We start from the raw sequence: 17940 nt of genomic DNA on the forward strand, positions 1-17940 counted from the left end.
AACACCTCTTTGCACAGGTTCAGAAATTAACAATAGTTTTGGCGACATTTTGAGTGGGAGTGGAAAGTGTGAAATTTTAAATTGTCTTTTTTACCATAGGCTGAGTTCTTCAACACTGTCAGACTCTTAAGTCGTTGTTGGTGTAGTTCCTTGTCACTGTGCACTCACACAAAAGCTGCAGGTACTGGACAAGCAAGGCCTGGACAAACCAGTGAGTTGCCTGCCATGCCCAGCTCCTCCTCCCCACATCCCATATTCAACACAGCCATTCATTTCAGCTATTTATTTGATTTTAATAGAAAGTGGGATACTTCTGTATTTTTAACATGACACTTTGCTAATTAAAAAACAACCAACAAAAACACAGCTATTTTGCACCTTTAAAAGTGAACTTTTGGCCAAGAAAACACAATTCAAGCACTATCACTCTGATTTAAAGTGTCTCCACAGGCTCAGTGTTGAAGGGCTTTCTTCACAAAATCACAAATGATCAAATTGCTGCATAAGTTGCTATTTCTGTCATAGCTGAAGTAACACATTGTTAGAAAAATGACCTCTTAAGTACAACTGGACTAATGCACATTATATAACACAGTTAAAAAAATACTCTCCTGACTGAACCAAAACAACATTACAAAGTGAAAGGCGAGGGTGTGCTGGGTGTGTGGGGGGTGTCTGGCTACATGTACATACCAGTAACATACATTTAAATATTAAAAAAATAAAGCAAAGCATGAAAGTAAAAAGGACAACGAACTAGAGTGTTAGTATCAGTCTCCTGGCTCAGTAACAAACTCTTAGCAAAGGGCAATGCTGCTGTACCACAGCTGTGAAGGACCAGGGTGGAGAACAGCAGCTGCCCCCACAGCAACTTACCCCAGCACTCTGGCTCTAACATGGTATTAGGCAATTACATCAGCTGATCAATTTCTCCAGAATGATAAAGATGTAATTTACAATAAATTATTGAAAAAACCCAACCAGCCAGAAAAAAAAACCAAAAAACCCAAAACGCCAATCTCAATCCTTTTGGAGTAAATCTCTATGGATGTGGGATATTAAAATATTTTGAGACCATGAAGCCTGCTACATAAAAAATTTAAAAAATAACCCAACAAAAAACCCTTATGAAATAAATCAGGTAACATACTTATTACAGAAGGTTATGGTTTTGGTTCTGGGCTTTTTAAAACATGTTTCCTAAAGTAAGACACCCCCCAGGCCCCTGGTACTTGTCTGGAATATGACTGAATGAGAGGCATTTATGTAAAGTAGCTCTTCCTAATGTCCAGCTCCATAGAACTAGGTTCAATTTTAACAAAAGAGTAAAATAAGCCTTTTCTTTTTTTTTTTATTTTTTAAATAATTTCTAAAAGAGGAGTCTCTCCCCCATGGAGAGCTATCGCACCAAATAATCCAACTTAGAGACATTAAAAGACATCCTGTTCAGAAAGCCCAGAGAAAAACTGTATTTTATCTGCCCATAGTAAGTGGATGCCACTTTTTAAAAAAAACTTTCAAAAGAACAAAAAATTTAATTAAAAAATATATTACAAAAGGCACTACTGAGCTTGCAAAAGCATTAAGTGCAGTGTTTAGGTTTGTACCAATCACGAAGCTGTGAGGGTGCACAGTTTGTGTAGAACAGTCACTGCCGCGGGAGAGCCCCGGCTCGGGAATGGCCCCGAGGGCTGGGTGGGACCGGGGGGAGGCCGGGCCAGCCCCTCCTGCCTCCCCCCCGTGTTTGCTCCACTCGGTGCCCTTCTCTTCCAGCCCTGCCAGGTGGCTCTGAGCTCTCACTGACTGTGGCACCAGCCCATCCTAACCCAGCCCTTCTCACCAGCACAGTCCTGCAGAACTTCATACTCTGATCAGATTTATCTTGTAACAGTAGATAGGTCTTTTTTCTTTTTTTTCCCCCCCTTTTTTTAAACTAGAGAGCTGTTTCTGGAAGCCTTTCATGCAACATTACAAGCACTAGGCTTGATATGGAAAACTCTCTGGAGTTTTGAAAAGCTTTCTTATTCTCAGCATCACGCTGTCAAAACAAGTCATTCTTACAGAAGGCTGCAGAATAAAATTATTGACTGCTGTAACAAAAACTCATTACCACATCAACACTAGAGACACAGTAAAAGCTCAGATTTCATAAAAATATTTTGTCCTTAGTCCTCTCTCTTTACAGCTGGGAAATAGCCACCTCCTGGGCCACTGGCTACCATGCTAATATATTACAAACCAGACCATTAAGATAAAGTATCTTGCTGGTAAATTTGCTGAGATTATTGCTGATGTGCTTTTGTGTAATAACTATTCAAATCTGCTAGTGTTAATAGCTTCTCTGGGGAAAAAATAACCAGCTAATTCCTAAGCTTTTCTTTTCCTTAAATCTTCCACTACCACTAAAGGAATCCCAATAGTTTCTACAGTGCCCTGTTTCTAAAGCACTCAGATCTCAGTGTCTGTAACAGCCTCAGAACAAGCAGAGCCTCGAGGGTCTCTATGCAGATCTGTGCACACACACACGGACAGACAGGTGAGGGTGGCTGTGGGAATCAACTGCCCAGCCCAGCTGGCTGCAAACACTCTCTGCTTCTGCACAGGGCTTCACATCCCTGCTCCACACTGCAAAGCTATCCTCACATTACCAGGCATGCTTTAGGCTTTTCCCCCTGCAAGCAGGAGAACGTTTCTGCCATCAATCTCCTCTCCCACATTCTATTTGCTGATGATGCATTTCCTCGACTATCCAAGGTCAAGAAAGGCAGTTGAGGGCTGTGTGTTCATTACAATGAGGATAAGGAGTGATAGCAATTCCCACCATTGCTAAGGACAGTTCAGCCCACTGTGGTACTGGCAACAAGGGTTAATTCAGCTACTGGACAACTGCACTCACAAACTTCTTGCTTATCACCAGTAATAATCTACCTCGTATGTGGCATTAAGACAGATACTCCATTATTTAAACATACAGTTGTCCTCAATTGAGGAAAAATAAATAGCTGAGTACAAACCTCATGTCACCTTAGTAACATTGTAGTTTTTCCTCCACTCTAACAATGAGAACAGAACTGCAGTCCCAGGATGAGGAGTTGCACTCTAGTGGGCAGGAGGCTCTGCAAAGTAGCGCAGGATGCAGGCGGGGCTGTAGCGCCCGGGGCTGCCGGGCTCGGGAGGGAAGGAGCTGCCGTGCTTCCCCGGGCTCCCTGGGATGGGACTGTTTCTGCCTGAACTAGGATACACTGAAGCATTTGGAAGACCAGCAGCCATGGATTGGGACTGGAATCTTGCCTTCAACGCTGGACTTGGCCAACTGAAAGAAACCAGAAGTCAATGCACACGTTTTAAAGGAAACTGCAATAGTGAGAGCAGCACTTTAACTCAGAATCACTTCAGATCTCAGAACCAAGGCACCAGCTGAGAAAAATCCTGTCTGGTAAGAGACAGATCTAGAAGAAGAGAAGGAACAGGAAGAGCATGAAATATTCTAAATGGATTGTTGCCCAATATTCTATATTCTATATATTCTAGGTTCTATATTATAGATTCTATATATTCTAGATTCTATATTCTATACAGATTGTGTTGCCCAAATCAGTAAAACATCATTTCTTTCAAAATGGCCGTGATGACACACACCATCCTTCACATGAACAGTTATTTTGGACTGGGGTAATAAAGAGTAAAAATAAAACCACTTAATAAGATGCATAAAGATAATAAATTCATCTTAATATCCCTCAGCACAATCTAAGTACCACAAGGCAACAAACACAAGGTTCCTGCACTGCATCAACAACAGGGATGAATTACAAAACCCACAGCACAACTATCACTGAGTCCAGTGAAGGATCCAAGTACCAAATCAGCAAAGTGAGACACTGGCCAAGTGGAAAACAGTCACATCTGATTTGTTGGTGGAGACATGCTCAAGTTACCTGGGACAGCAGTAGAATGGAAAGAACATGACTGCAGCACCAGGAAACTCCTTATCAATAGACACCAGTAAAAAAGGCTTTGGTGATTAACTTCAGAACACAGTTAATTCTGCTGAATTTAAAATATGGGTTTGAGGGCAACAAGGCCTGAAAATCTGCTATTCAAGCTGATCTGCTAAATATGTACTTCAGCTCCTGTGACTGAGATTGCAGCAATACCTTTGCCTGTCAGATGAGGAGTAGGATTGCACTGCGTGTTTCCATTTGTAAATCATTGGGAATTTCTGGGGATCAATCTCTGCTCCTTCTATAGCTGCTAAGACATCACCATCCAGCTTCGAGGGCTGCTCCCTAGAATGGAAACAGAACTAGATGAAAAGAGAACCATGTATTTGTTCAGCTAATGAAACACCCCAATTCCAAAACACTTAGTTTTATATTAGCAAAGAGATTGTCTGTGCAAGTAAGAGTTAAAGAAGGCAATTCTTACCCAAGAAGGAATAACTTTAAATTGTCATTTGTGGGTGAAGTCTTTGAAAGAAACTTCTGGGAGGAAAGTTCTTGACGTTGCTGTGACTCCCTGGTCTGAATTCCAGATTCTCGGGACACTCTTTCATTTTCTAACGATATTCTGTGGTCTGTCCTTAACTTGGTCTCTCCATGTTTTCCTGTAACACTTGGCTCAGAAGAACTTGCCAGTGACACTGCAGAGCAGGTCTTGTCCAGAATTCCCTCATTCTCAGTTTGTTTAGTGATTTTATGAGATACTCCTGCAACCTCTTGTTCTTGGAATGACAGGCCTTCAAATTCTGACATCAAATTGGAAACAGGTGACATGAGGCATTCTGACCCATCATGCAGCTGCTTTCTGTCACTGATGATCCTTTTACTGGACACAGGACTGCAAAACCCATTTTTGCTGGCAGCAGCCCCCTTCTCATAGTGCCGAGGGTGAGCTGAGGTCTCTATGATGTTTCCTGCACACTCCATGGACAGGATGTCACACTCAGCATCTCCAATGGCATCAATGCTGGGCTCCTTGGACACCAGAGAGGGGCTGATATTTCGTGCTGCATTTTGTCTGTTTTTAATTTCTTCTAAGCTCATGTCATCATCATCCTCATCCAAAAATGCTCCAACAGAAATGGAATTGCAGGACTTTTTGCTTTTGCCTGTAAACAATTTTAACAAGAGCAACACATAAGAAGACTTTAAACAGAATGTCAAGTACATAAGCTAGGAAAAAAATGCACAATCCTTATGCCTTATTCTATTTCCTGAAGACCTCTCTGACTATATGTAACAGCAAGAACTAACCTGACTAAAGCAACAAATGCAAAATACACACATGGCAAGCAGTGGTCTAAGGTATAAAAGCTTTCCTGGGTTTTGCTTCTTGTGTCTTTTCAGGTTCACAGTTGTGAAGAATTATACTTTTGTTTTTAAAATGTTATTTATTCCGTATCTGTGGATTACAAAATTCTATACTTTAAGATGAATGCCCAAATGCTCTGAGTGAAAACATTCTGAAGACAGAGGTTTTCTTACAGGGATTTCATTTGGGTGTACACTCAAATAAACTACTTCACATGGAAGATAAAGTCTGTACTTCCACATTCACAGTTGGCTCTTTTTCTGCTGCTGTACTCAGACTCTCTGGATAACAGATGAATAACAGCAACCACCACAGGTGAACACTGCTTCCCCTGGGCACCAAGCTTTTTCTGTCTCTCTTCTCCCCAGGTACAACCCATTGTTTGCAGCATTTGCCCTTTTCTTACCAGAGGGATGTGGAGTTTTGTATCTATTGCAGGTTTCATTTTCCCCTGTTTCTGGCTGAGCCTTTTCGCTCATTTCACGATGACTCAGGTACTCTTCTAACTTTCGCAGCCCCTCCTGGGAAGACAGATCAACAAAACAGCCCAGAAATTCCCAGTATTCAACCCACGGGAACCCCAGCTCATGAGCTAACTCCCTGCAATAAATAAAATAAAACGAATCATTTGTGAAGACATAAATATCAGTTTGACAACAACTTTTCTGATCACATTTTAACAGCTACAAACAGGAGCACAAACAAACACCCAGGCAACACAATCCCACCACAACCAACAGTCTGCAAAAGCACACACACATCCTTAGCAATCAAAGTATCACCTCATTTGTTCTAGAGCATTTTTCACATTTCATCTACTATTTTTACAGTTGGCAGCATAAACATTGCTATCTTTAAGCTGACTGTATCTAGACATCAAACAGAGAAAAATCCCCACTGATACTGCATGCACCAGCTTTTTCTATTTGGGAATGGGAGAGGGAGGAGGAAGTGAGGGATTATTTTAAAGAATGAAATGCAGTCAGCTTTGAACAAAGTATTTTTTTCCATATGTTGCTGGTAGAAGGTATTTTAGCTGCAAGGACACACCACACACATACAGCTTTTATAAAACAGCTAATTTGTATTAGGATTTTTTCATTCTGCTCCCTTTTAACAATCCCTCACTTTCACAGAACAAACAGGCTATGCATCATTTTAGATCTGACAAATGAGGCAAATAAGTATCTGTGAAAAGCACTTCATACATATCATCAATAACAGTCAAAATATCTTTATTGCCAAAGCTAAGAAAGCCAAGTCTCACATTTTAACTATCTTATTTACACAAAAAACCAGTAAAAATCCAACTGCAAAATATTTCATTAAATATTTCTGCAGTAGCTTTTGCCCCAAGATATTGTGCAGTGAGCAATAACTGTACTCTCAGCACAGTCTTTTGCTTTTACATGCTCTATTATTAAGTTTTTATATTGACAGTCTTTTAGATACCTTCCAACTCTTTCAACACCTCTCTCCAGATCAGATTTCCTGACATTGTGAAAGAAGCCTGCTCTCTCTCGAGGTGGGGTTTTCCACAGCCTGCGAAATTCTTCAGCCTTCAAAAAACAGAAACAAATTCAAAAACTACCCCACAGTATGAACTAACTCAGTGCTGGCTACACATCTAGCCACAGATGTTCAGCTGTTTGCTGTCTGTGCAAGTGCTGCTCTACTCCAGCTAGGAAGGATCTCACACAGGATCTAAAGTTACTCCTTTCACTACTGATGGTTACTCTGATCTCTTAACTGCTCCTGAAAGAGAAGGACCATAATGTACCATAATCATCTGAAAATCAACTGCACAGACACCACATCTGCCTGGTCTTAATGTGTGTGCAGCAGGAAACAGAAGTGTCTTGTGATTTTGCCATGTCATTCTATTTAATTACAAATGCCTCCTGGTCATTGTTTTCTAGGCTGCAAAGGGGATATTTTTTATGTACAGACTTGCTACAATTATCAGAATAAATTCTTGCTGTCTATTTTGAAGTTGGAATGCCTCAGGGGAAATTTTTTGCAAAATCCTGCACTTAACTTTATATGACAAAGATCACAACGATGACTAAGAGTTACATTCAGACATTAAAAATACATGTCAGCAATGAGAATTATGAACTGTTTATACCCTAGAGAATATTTTCTGGAGTACAAATAATATTTAAATTTCTGTCAGTTGAACAGAAAATTGATCAAGAACTTTTAGAAGAAAAAGCATTAAGCATTTTGGTAGAACTCAGTCTTAAAGAATGCAACCATCAGTCCTCCACTGTATTTATTCACTGTTTCTAAAGCTGTTATATTTGTAGCATGTTCACATTAAATAAATTAGTCAAACACCTGTAAATTGGAATATATTTAACAGATATCTAAGTATTCCTTCTGAAAAGTGAAGATTTTGCTTTTCCACTATACAGTCAATACATTTCCAAAACCATCCCAACACCTACTACTTGGTTGTCAGTTTTTCCATCTAGAAAAATATATTTTTGTTAATTCAACAAGCAGAGGTTATCATCCAGTGGGAACTTCTAGAAATGAGACAAAGATACAGTTAAGGTTTTTAAAACTGATTCATAGCTGCTTTGACAGGCTTTGCTTCAGGTTAGAGAGTTACAGCAATTATCTGTAAGAATTGAAAGGTTTGCCAAAGGTGCTCTTTGAATAGATGTCAAGAGGAAAAAGAAAATTTTTTTACTGAACTTCTGCTCTTCTTATTTACACCACATTTCTGTTTTCAGCAATAAAAAAAAAATATTTACAAGTTTCTGTGCTTCTCCATGGAGGAAGATCCATCTCCTCAGCAAAGAGAGAGCCACAATCTGTACCGGGAGCAAGCTACACCACACAAGGAACCCATGAGGATCTTCTTTATTCACAAAAAGGAGAAGCATGGGCACTGGAGTCACAGGGAGTTCTCTCCTTACCTTTGAGGGGCTCATGGGGCCTGCAAAAGCCCTGATGGACAGCACTGGGTCCTTGGGGCTGCCAGGGTATTGAGGCCAAGCTCTCTGGGGGCCATCGTCCGTCTGGTCGGGCGACCACGGTGCCCCAATGACCGGGGCTGAGGAATTGTCTTCTGCCCTCAGGAGTGGGACATAATAATGACCTAAAATAAATCATACAGAGCTTTCTCATTCAGCTTCTGTCACATCAGCCTGCTGCTTCTTCCTGGACTACCACTGCACCCGTACACAGAACCATCTTAGTAGAACTACTTGTAATTCAGACTCACTGCTCCAGTGATTACAGATCACGTTTTAGTGTAGGTTCTCTTCTCTTTTCAAACACAACAACACCTGCAATAATCCATAAAGCCCTTCTCTCAGGGTCTTTAACAAATTTCCCATCCTCCTTTTACAAACACACACATGACAAAACAGAGAAATTCTGCCTCAAGGAAATTATAAAATGACAGGACTCCCCAGCATGAGAGATACACCCCTTGCCCTGCAAAAGGTTTTTGTTTCTTTTAGATTGAACACTCTGCTCCAGGCTTACAGAATCATGGCCTTGTCTACATTACAAAGCCATGAGGGCAATCTTGTGATCCATACATTAAGAGTTCTGACTGTCATTTAAAAGACAAAAAATTTCTCTGTCCCTGCTCAATGTTAGAATTTCCCTTTGGTTTTCAGAGCACTGTACAGCAGCATCATTTATAAACTCAAATGCTACAGAAAGCAAACAGGAGACAGCCAAGAGGCAAAATACATGCCTGATATAGTACAAAACTGCATACAGACCTTTCAAGTACTCTTTTATCTTTTCTTTCAATTCAGCAGATTTGTTCTTGCTTCTTTCACAGACTACCTGTTAATGTAATTGTACTTGTTAGGGCAGCACAGTAACCTCATTTTCAAATCAACTGCAATGTGTGTTCTTCCTAAACAATCACATTATTGGCCCCCACCCATCTTACCCAGTACTTTTAATTCATAGTAGAGCAACTAAAATACATCCAACTTAATAAATTCTAAAACTTTTCCAAAGACACAATCAGCATAAAATATTTTTGATGTTATACAGAATTTACTCTTTAATTATGACACTAGCACCTTACTACAAGTCTTCTATGGTAGTCAGTAATGTGTGAATATGAAAAATGCTGATGAGGATAACATTTCTGGGTTTGCTGTCGACATGGAGAGACTTACTTCTGCTGGAGTTTGATCATATTTGTTTCTTGGATTTTTTACAATGGCTGGGTGTGAGGTAAGCACGTTAACCACATCCACATTCCCAAACTTGCAAGCAAAATGCAATGGAGTATCAAACCACTGCAGTGGGAAAAAGAAAAATATTCATATGCACTTAGAAAGATTATAAAGTCAATACCACACATTTAATTTTGAGACTGAGGACAGTAAATACATGTCATGACTAATTATCTTAGCTCTTAACAAATCTGTTCCCACCATAGTGCAGAATAACGATTACCAAAACCCACAGAACTTATGGACAGCTCCCCTTCTCTTTTGTTCTCTTTCAGTCTCCCTTAACCCCTTCCAATAATAATAGTAGTAGTAGTAGTAGTAATAATAATAATAACAATAATAATAAACAGGTAAACCCCCAAAATCTTACCATTTTATCTGGAGTGTTCAGGTAAAGGTCAACAATATACTGGATGCGTTTCTTCAACATGACATCGTTATCATCTGGGTACATGAGCCGCATAAATTCTGGATTTTCCAGAGTGTCCAGCAGTAACTGGCAGATAGCAGGCTGATTCTCCTTGGCAGCAACATGCATGACATTGTACCTACACCCTTCCTAGAAAAAAAGACCAGTTTTAGAATGAATCTCAATCTAAACAGCTTTCTTACACCCAGAGATGTAACTGATGTAACTGTGAACATGGGTTCCTACATGGAGTTTTATATGGATATTTTTGTAAAGACTTATCTTTACACCCATATTATTTTTATAATTAATGAAATTATTCTTACACTCAGTGCCTTTATTTAAGGAAAGAATGTGGCAAAAAATACATCAAGATATTACACAATAAAGGGAGGTAGGAAGTTCAGTTTAGATAAAGAACAGGAAAATGGGTACAGATTTCAAAAAATTCAGCTGCTTTGCTATATTACATAAAAATTTTCAACAACTTCACAAAGCTGGTCTGATGCAAGTTGAAGATAGTCAGTGTTTGCTAAATGGGACCTTATACATGGTTCTGGAATTTAATAGAGGTGCTTAGGTAAGCAATGCTATAGGAACACCTAATTACAGCCTAGGCCCTAGCCTGGTCCTTACATTTAGTCTGTTTTAAAAAAGATTGCAATTACTTGGAGGAGATCAAAGAATAAGAAGACAAAACTATTCCTTGCACTACTAAATACACCTATTCCTCCTGTGAAGAACTGCACACTCAGTTCCTTTAGCTCTGCTGGAGCAAAGGCAGCTCAGGGTGACTTACAGAGAAGTGCCCCAGCTGCTGTCAGTGAACAGAGAAACCCTACACTGGGTGGAACAAGGTGTCCTGAAGGAGGAGCAGGAAACATCACTCCTTCCACTTCTGCTTTCAGGCCCCAAAAGCTACATCACTAAACCAGAACCCAGATTTTCCTGTTTTGTTGCTGGTTTCTCACCTGTACAATGGTTGGGTTGTCTCCTGACCCGATCAGGTAACGAGGGTTACTCCAAATAAGATCTGAGAACGTTGCTGTGTCTCCTTTCTCCACAGCTTTCCGAAGCTTGGCTGTGAGATCCTGAGTCCGTGGACTTTTGTAGCTGTTGGCTCTCTCCTTATTCACAGTGTCGCTCTCAGGGGAGCACAAACCATCTATCAACACACAAATCACTCCTTTCTAGATACATTCTTTCCATGATCACCATCTGCACATCCAGGCCATGAAAATGATGCTTTTAATCTAAACCATGTATTAATTTGGCATCTTTAATACACAGGAGTAAGGAAACAACTCAATAACAAGACATTTAAATACACCAGTTGTTAGTAATAGTGAGGGAGAGGAAAATGATGAATCAACTTGTAAAAGTGTTTCAGACTTTAATAGGGACTGGTAAACTTTGTAATTACTAGTCTGCTCCCATCCAAATTTAAAAGCAAAATTCAGCAAGAAACAACCATTTTCTGATTGTTAAAATTGCTTCTGCAGTTCTATACATCCTAAATCACTTTAATCTAGCAACTGGGAACACTGTGAAATATGAGCAGTGCTCACCGTTTTATTTCTGAATGTACAAATTTACTTAAGAACTGAGTACAGTTTGAATATACTGTGCAATTTTATCAGCATCTTGCTAAACCTGAAAATCCTGAAGTCCATGAGTAAAACTGAATCCTAACAAATATGACCACGGAATACTAAGCAAGGTATCCATGAAGACCATTACCTACATTTCAGCTTTAGAAGAGTAGCAATAGTACTTTACATTTAAAACATTTTCCACATGTTCAACATTTCTACACTTAAAATAAAAGTTCTCTTAAGCTTCAATTTATTCAGTGCTTCACCTTTGAATTTTTTCTGTTATTAGTGTATTGGTAAAGCATTTGTTGCTTTTCTCACAAAAAAAAAAAAAAGAAAAAATCAATGCTGTCTATTGCATCTACTGTAGAGAGATGAAGTTCCCCACTTACCTCTGTTAAATGATCCCATTTTCACTGGAGACAAACATAAAGAGGACTTGCCTGGAGATGGGAAATAATCACAGATTCCTTTAGCAAATTTCTCAGCATCCTCTCTGTTTGTAAAAGCTTTAAAACGGGAACCCTTAATCAGCTTAACAGCCTGGAGAGCTTCCTTCCTATCTTCATAAACATGTATCCTCTCTGCAACAAGAACCACCACAGTTAGATTGTTTCAATAATCTCAGATTTCAATTCCTAGACAGATTACAGAATTCCTACACTATCATTCCAGCTTTGGCCTCAGATTGTTTCTCTTCCAAACGTGACATAAAGGTCAAAAGTCCTTTTAAATCTTGTCCCCTGGAAACTGAGTAGGAGCCTCCCACACTCTCCAGGTAATGTCAGGTGATCCCTGTTCAGGGCTCAGCCATTCCCATCAATCAACACCCTTTGATGGATGGGCCACCTTCAACACAGCATTTCACTTCCACACGGAAAAGCAAACTCAGCTTATTCACCCTGCATTACTTTTGATGCTGCTTTTTTCAGAAAGACCAACTTTGTAACTGATCCACAACTTTAAGATCTCTACAGAGTATCTCAGATAATAAACAAATCCTTCTTCTTCTCCTTTAAATGATATTGATCAAATAAGGATATCTTAATGTACTTTTTCTTAGTAAGAATTCTTAGTACTGTCTCAGAGGAAATAATCCTGTGCACTACTCTACTCCTGTCAGGAACAGAAAGGAAGATGTGAGAACTTTTAGAAGGGATCATTTAAGCTTCAACTGATGACAATATAAATAGTTTTTTGATTGTTTATTTACTTTTTATTCTTGAGAGGGATTAAAGGCACAGGATGGGTCCAAGAGTAGCAATAAGAAATAATATTCTCCATCTGATCTACACAGGGTAGAGGATCCTCATATATAGGAACTGCAAAGGCAAACACCTGGGATGCCTTGAACAGTTGTTTCTTTGCCTTAGAATAAGTATTATTTATAGGAACAAAGAAATACTTCAAACAATGCTTACAATACTAATGCAGTGGTGTTCAGAACACCTGCTACATAAAAGAACTCTACTCAGCCATAACCAAAATGCTTTATCACTGGAAAGAAGGGAAGTGAGTATTTACCATTCCTGGCCAGTATGTCATCATAAACCGGGCAAACACCATAGAACAGTGGAGGATCTCTGGATGGTGTCTGAGCAGAGATTTGTGAATCTCCAGCACCACAGGCTGGAGCGGAACAGTTCATGAGTGTCACAGCATCTTCTTCTGGAGGGTTCAGGCCCACACAGTACCCAAAGTCCACCTCCTCAGCAGCACTTCCATGGCTGTTGTGACTCACTAGGACATTTCCAGCAGCCTCCTCTGGCAGGGCAGACCCTTCCTCCTCCAGGGCTCCTTGCTGCTCCAACAGTGCCTGAGCCAATTTCTTTTCAAAAATAAACCTTGTAGTTGCAGTAATGGGCCCACATTTCAGTCCTGCTCTCACAATCTCTTCTCTAAGCTCATCGTGGCTGAGCTTCTTTAATCGGGATAATATTGTATCCATTGTTATTGCACCTACAGGAAAGGCAACAAAGAAGAGGAGAAAAATTGTAAAAACCAAAACTTCTTCTGCTACTTAAATGGTGTACTAAAGCAAAGGAAACAATGCCTCTTAGCGATTTCTTGGGATTCTGAAAAGACCCTTGCAGTGCAGAAAAATCAGATTTTTCAATCCAATGTTTTTAAGCTACCAGACCCACAGCAAGTTTACTTCCTCCTCTCTTGACCACTTAAAAGAGTATTTACAGCTTACATTCTGTTCTTGGTAGTCCTTTTTCAATTTCTTCTAGAGTGAAAATTCAATCTAGAGCATTTACTCATTAAAATTAATGACAGGCTGAGAAATATTGACCAGAAGGCACAATACAAGGACAGGAGCAGCAGTCAGCCCCCAGACAAGGGGCTGCACCTCCAGCTAAAGGCACAGAACTATTTCTAGTATTTCCTCAGGACTTTCTGGCTGACAGAAGTCATGGGGACAAGCACAATGCAGCAGCCAGGGCAGGCTTTCTCTGGCTGTGATGCAAGGCTGGAAATATGTACGCAGCATGTTGTTTCCCAGGCCTGTTTTGAGAGCAAACAGCCACAAGACAAAAACAACTGATCTTTTCAGATCTCCCTCTCCAACAGAAAACAGAAGCTGGGAGAATTTCTCCATTTCCAAAGGAACATCCTTCTCTCTGCTATGATCCAATTCCCCAGGCTCATGTCCCTCCATGTAATCCACGCTGACAGCTTCCACGCTGGTCAGCAAGAAGACACTAAAACCAAGCTGATGCCAACACAAATTCCTTGCTCTGAAAAACACAGCTGAAAAACACAGGATCTGGGCAGCTCCAAGAAGCTTTCCCATTATTTCATCAGAACTGCAGCCATGTACCTGCAGGCACTCCCCTGGCACACAGTGCTCAGGAAGGGAAGCTCAGACAGGAATGATTCAGCTGTGCTATTCCCTCAGCCTGCTTCACTCCTGCCTTGCACTGCCATTTCATGAGCCTTGTTCTGCTTTGGACTGGGTGCATGGCTGTTTTAGTACTTTATTTTCAATTTTAGGTTTCATCCCCAGTTAATGAAACTTAAGACTACTTTTTGTATATTTAAAAAACCCAAATGCACACAGTAAGTTTTTGCGGTTTTCAGCAGTAATCAATACAGCACCACATGAAGTTTCACTGCAACCTGAGTTAGAACAAACACATTCCTAGTATTAGGAAACACTATGAAAATGTACTTAATGCCAAACTTCAATAGCCCTTCAATTATTACAAGCCAACAGTCATGTGAGGGTTGTTTCCTTGGAGGGACATTTCCTTTGGGAGCTGTCTCTTTTTTTATGAATATCTTATTTTGAATGCCTGTGGTTAGAGAACAACATAACCTCAGCCCCTGAACATTTCACAAGTATTAACTGGAATCTCGCTGAAACAATGGGAAATGAGAATATTTCCAATTAAAAACCCCACCAAAGAGCAGCAGAGCCACAGCTGATGCTGCTGAGCCACTTCCCCAAGGCATTGCAGCTCCCCTGTGATTCCTGAGCCTCCAAGCAACCTCACTGTTTCGATTATCTGACTTGCCCACAACAGATTATCTGACTGCAACAACAGATATGAAAGACCCTCTTACTTGTTTTCAATTCTTAATCTTCTATTTTTTAAAATAAAATTTGATACCAGTATGTTTTAATTAAGGGATGTGCCCCTAAGGTCAATTAAAATATCCAAACTTGCTATTTTAAGGATTTTCCTTTTGAGATTGCCTAATTGTAAAACCAGAAAAAGATGAAAACTCAGGGGTGAGAAAGTTCACGACAAACACAGCTCAGTGAAAATACTCTGAGCAGTCAACATAATGCTTTAAAGAATTAGCTGAGAAAGGCTCCTATTTTTAAGGCTCAGAACCAGCACAATCATTCTGCAGAAGAGCAGACCTGTACATATATATAATTCATGTATGGAGAGTAGACAGGAACACGCAAAAATCCTTCCTGCCTAGTGGGTAAGCAAAGAAATGCTGTGAGGGAGTGATTTCTCTGCTTTTCTCATGTTTTGACAGAACCTGGTACCTAAATCTTAGTGCTCAAAATTTTGTCTGGTAAAAAAAAAAAAAAAAGTTATTTATTTTGTGTACCTATTACAACTCTGGCACAACTGAATCAAAATGAGATGGCAAAGCAGACCAGCAGTGAAGAATGAGGTTTAAGATCTGCTGGTAGTATGAAGAGTTTTCTACAGGGTGTTTGGTGTGGAAATAGGGAAAACATTGTTGGAGTGACAACACAGAACTCTCACAAAATCCATTTGTGTTCTGACAATGAGATTTCAGCTAATTTAGATAAGCAATATTGGTTTTTAATTTCATTACCTATTTTAATCTGTCCAAAACAAAATGTGTGACCTGCAAACCTGAGAAAGAGCAACTGCTCATACTGAGACAATCCTTTGCCCGTTTGTTACGTGCAGGTAAAAAATGAGATTATTTGAACCATAAAATGCATTATATAACTCAAAATGATCCAGAGCACAGCCAGCACTGAGATTGCTGCCTCTTCTAGTTCAGCACGTAAGGCCTTGCGAGTCACCTTTGCAAATATGAATAACTGCTTTAACAACAACATGTTCTAGGGTTCTTCCATATCAATCAAAACCTGGAAGAATCGGCAAGAATTGTATTTTCCCTTATCTCACTGGGTCAGAATGAAACAGCAGAATCTGCTTCCAAAAAAAATTAAGAATAGACCCAAGACAGAATTAACGACTGACTTCTAAGGATGGCAGTATTATTTTACTCCACTACTCTCATTAAATCTTTCAATAAATGAATAATATAAGAAAAATACTCTTTTTGGCTGGGTTGTTTTTGTTGGGTTTTTTTCCGAGGCAGGAATAGAGAGTCACATCCTGTCTTTGGCCATATTCGGCTGATAGGATTTGCATATGTTAGAGCAACCGTGGCTCCGCGATGGGGTGATTTGTCTGTACCGCCTGTGGGCAAATGAGCCACCAGTTCTGAACTACGTGGCTCAAAGGGAACTGCTGAACAAACTTGAAATAAGCCACGGGAAAAGAAAAAAGGGAGGGGGAAAAAGGGGCAACTTTTCAGGGAGGAGAAACGCACACCTATGTCTGGACCCGGACGGGCAGGGCGCGGGGGGGATGCGGGAGCAGCGGGAGAAGCGGCAGCGGCAGCAGCAGCAGGGCCGCGGGAGCGGGGCCGGGGCGGAGCCGCCCCTGCCGGAGCCGGCGAGGCCCGGCCGTGACAAAGCGGGAAGGGGAACGGGGCGGCGGGGCCGGGCCCGGCGGGGCCCGCGGGCTCTGGGGGGCGGGCAGGGCCGCGCGGCCTCCCCGGGCGGTGCCCGGTGCCCGCTCCCGGCCCCGCCGCGGGGCGAGGGGCAGCACCATCCCCCGGCCTCCCCCGAGTCTCTCACCTGGGCGGCTCCCGCTGCAGCGCTGGCTCCCCGCGGCGAGCGGCGCCGGGGCCGAGTGGGGAGCCGGGGACGCGATGGGGGTCGGGGAGGAGATGGCGGCCGCTGCCGCCCGGCGGCCGCCCGGCCTCCTGTCCCGCAGCCGCAGCAGCCAGCCCACGGCGCCGATGACGGCGCAGGCGGCCAGGAGCTCCCAGCACGGCCATCGGCCCCAGCCGGCTCCCCAGAGCGAATCCCAGCCCCCGGCGGCCCCGACCCACCGCTCCATGCCCGGCCCGCGGCCCGCCCGCCGCACGCCGCCGTGCCCGCACGCCCTCAGGGACGGTACCTCCGCGGCCTCGCGGCTTCCAGCTCCTCCGCCCCGCGCCCGCCCCCCAACAGACGCGGCGGCGGCTCCGCCCGGCGCTGACGGGGCTCCTCCGCCTGCCTGGGCCTCACCGTGACCGCGGCTCCGCTCGGCCGCGGCTCCCGGGCGGCGGGGAAGGGCCGGGCAGGCCGAGGGAGCGGAACACGCGGCGGAGCAGCCGCAGCCGCCGGGCGGGCGGGGAAGGGCCGGGCAGGCCGAGGGAGAGCGGCGCCGCTGCTGCGGGGCAACACATGGCGGAGCAGCCGCAGCTGCCGGGCGGGCGCTGCCCTAGGCCGGGACAGGCGGGCAGGGTTTGAACTGCAGCAGCCCTGGGAACCGGGAACACTCGGGCACTTCAGAGGCCGCTCTAGAAAGGTTCCGTCCGGGTATTAACCTTAAAATGCTGCAGCAGTCTCGTATGAGCCATGAAGGTGGAAAACCAGGGCGCAGGAGGCCTCTAGTGCAGGAGAACCATTCCCTGCACAGACGTGAACCAGCCCTCCCAGCAAGTGCAGCATTCCTGCCTTAGGGTACAGACACCTGCACTATGTGCAGGGCAGGCACTTGGTGGTTTAAGTTGCTGTCCTTAAGAAAATAGTATTGCTTTAACTCACACTGTTTAGTATTGTAAGGAAGGTACAGGAATTTCTCACCTCAGTTTTAATTTGCTAAATTAGAATGAAGATGAAATT

General features: G+C 42.4%; 1 protein-coding gene across 2 annotated transcripts; it reads right to left on the bottom strand.

Annotated features, from left to right (window-relative positions):
- Window positions 1–268: 268 nt before the first annotated feature.
- ANKLE2 (ankyrin repeat and LEM domain containing 2) lies at window positions 269–17185 on the bottom strand. Of its 2 annotated transcripts, XM_063173508.1 has the most exons (13): window positions 16906–17185; window positions 13059–13493; window positions 11927–12118; window positions 10911–11104; window positions 9901–10089; window positions 9471–9593; window positions 9060–9126; window positions 8241–8422; window positions 6766–6872; window positions 5720–5913; window positions 4429–5110; window positions 4158–4289; window positions 269–3313 (listed from the first exon to the last, which is right to left on the bottom strand). In XM_063173508.1, the coding sequence occupies exons 1-13, from the start codon at window positions 17168–17170 to the stop codon at window positions 3100–3102; spliced, it is 2976 nt and encodes a 991-aa protein (XP_063029578.1). In that variant the 5' UTR covers window positions 17171–17185; the 3' UTR covers window positions 269–3099. The 2 variants fall into 2 exon arrangements, with proteins under 2 accessions (XP_063029578.1, XP_063029577.1); XM_063173507.1 differs by lacking the exon at window positions 16906–17185 and having other exon boundaries at window positions 11978–12118.
- Between the last annotated feature and the right edge of the window lie 755 nt (window positions 17186–17940).

Source organism: Melospiza melodia, chromosome 20 (assembly GCF_035770615.1).
Source record: "Melospiza melodia melodia isolate bMelMel2 chromosome 20, bMelMel2.pri, whole genome shotgun sequence".
NCBI classification, from domain to species: domain Eukaryota; kingdom Metazoa; phylum Chordata; class Aves; order Passeriformes; family Passerellidae; genus Melospiza; species Melospiza melodia.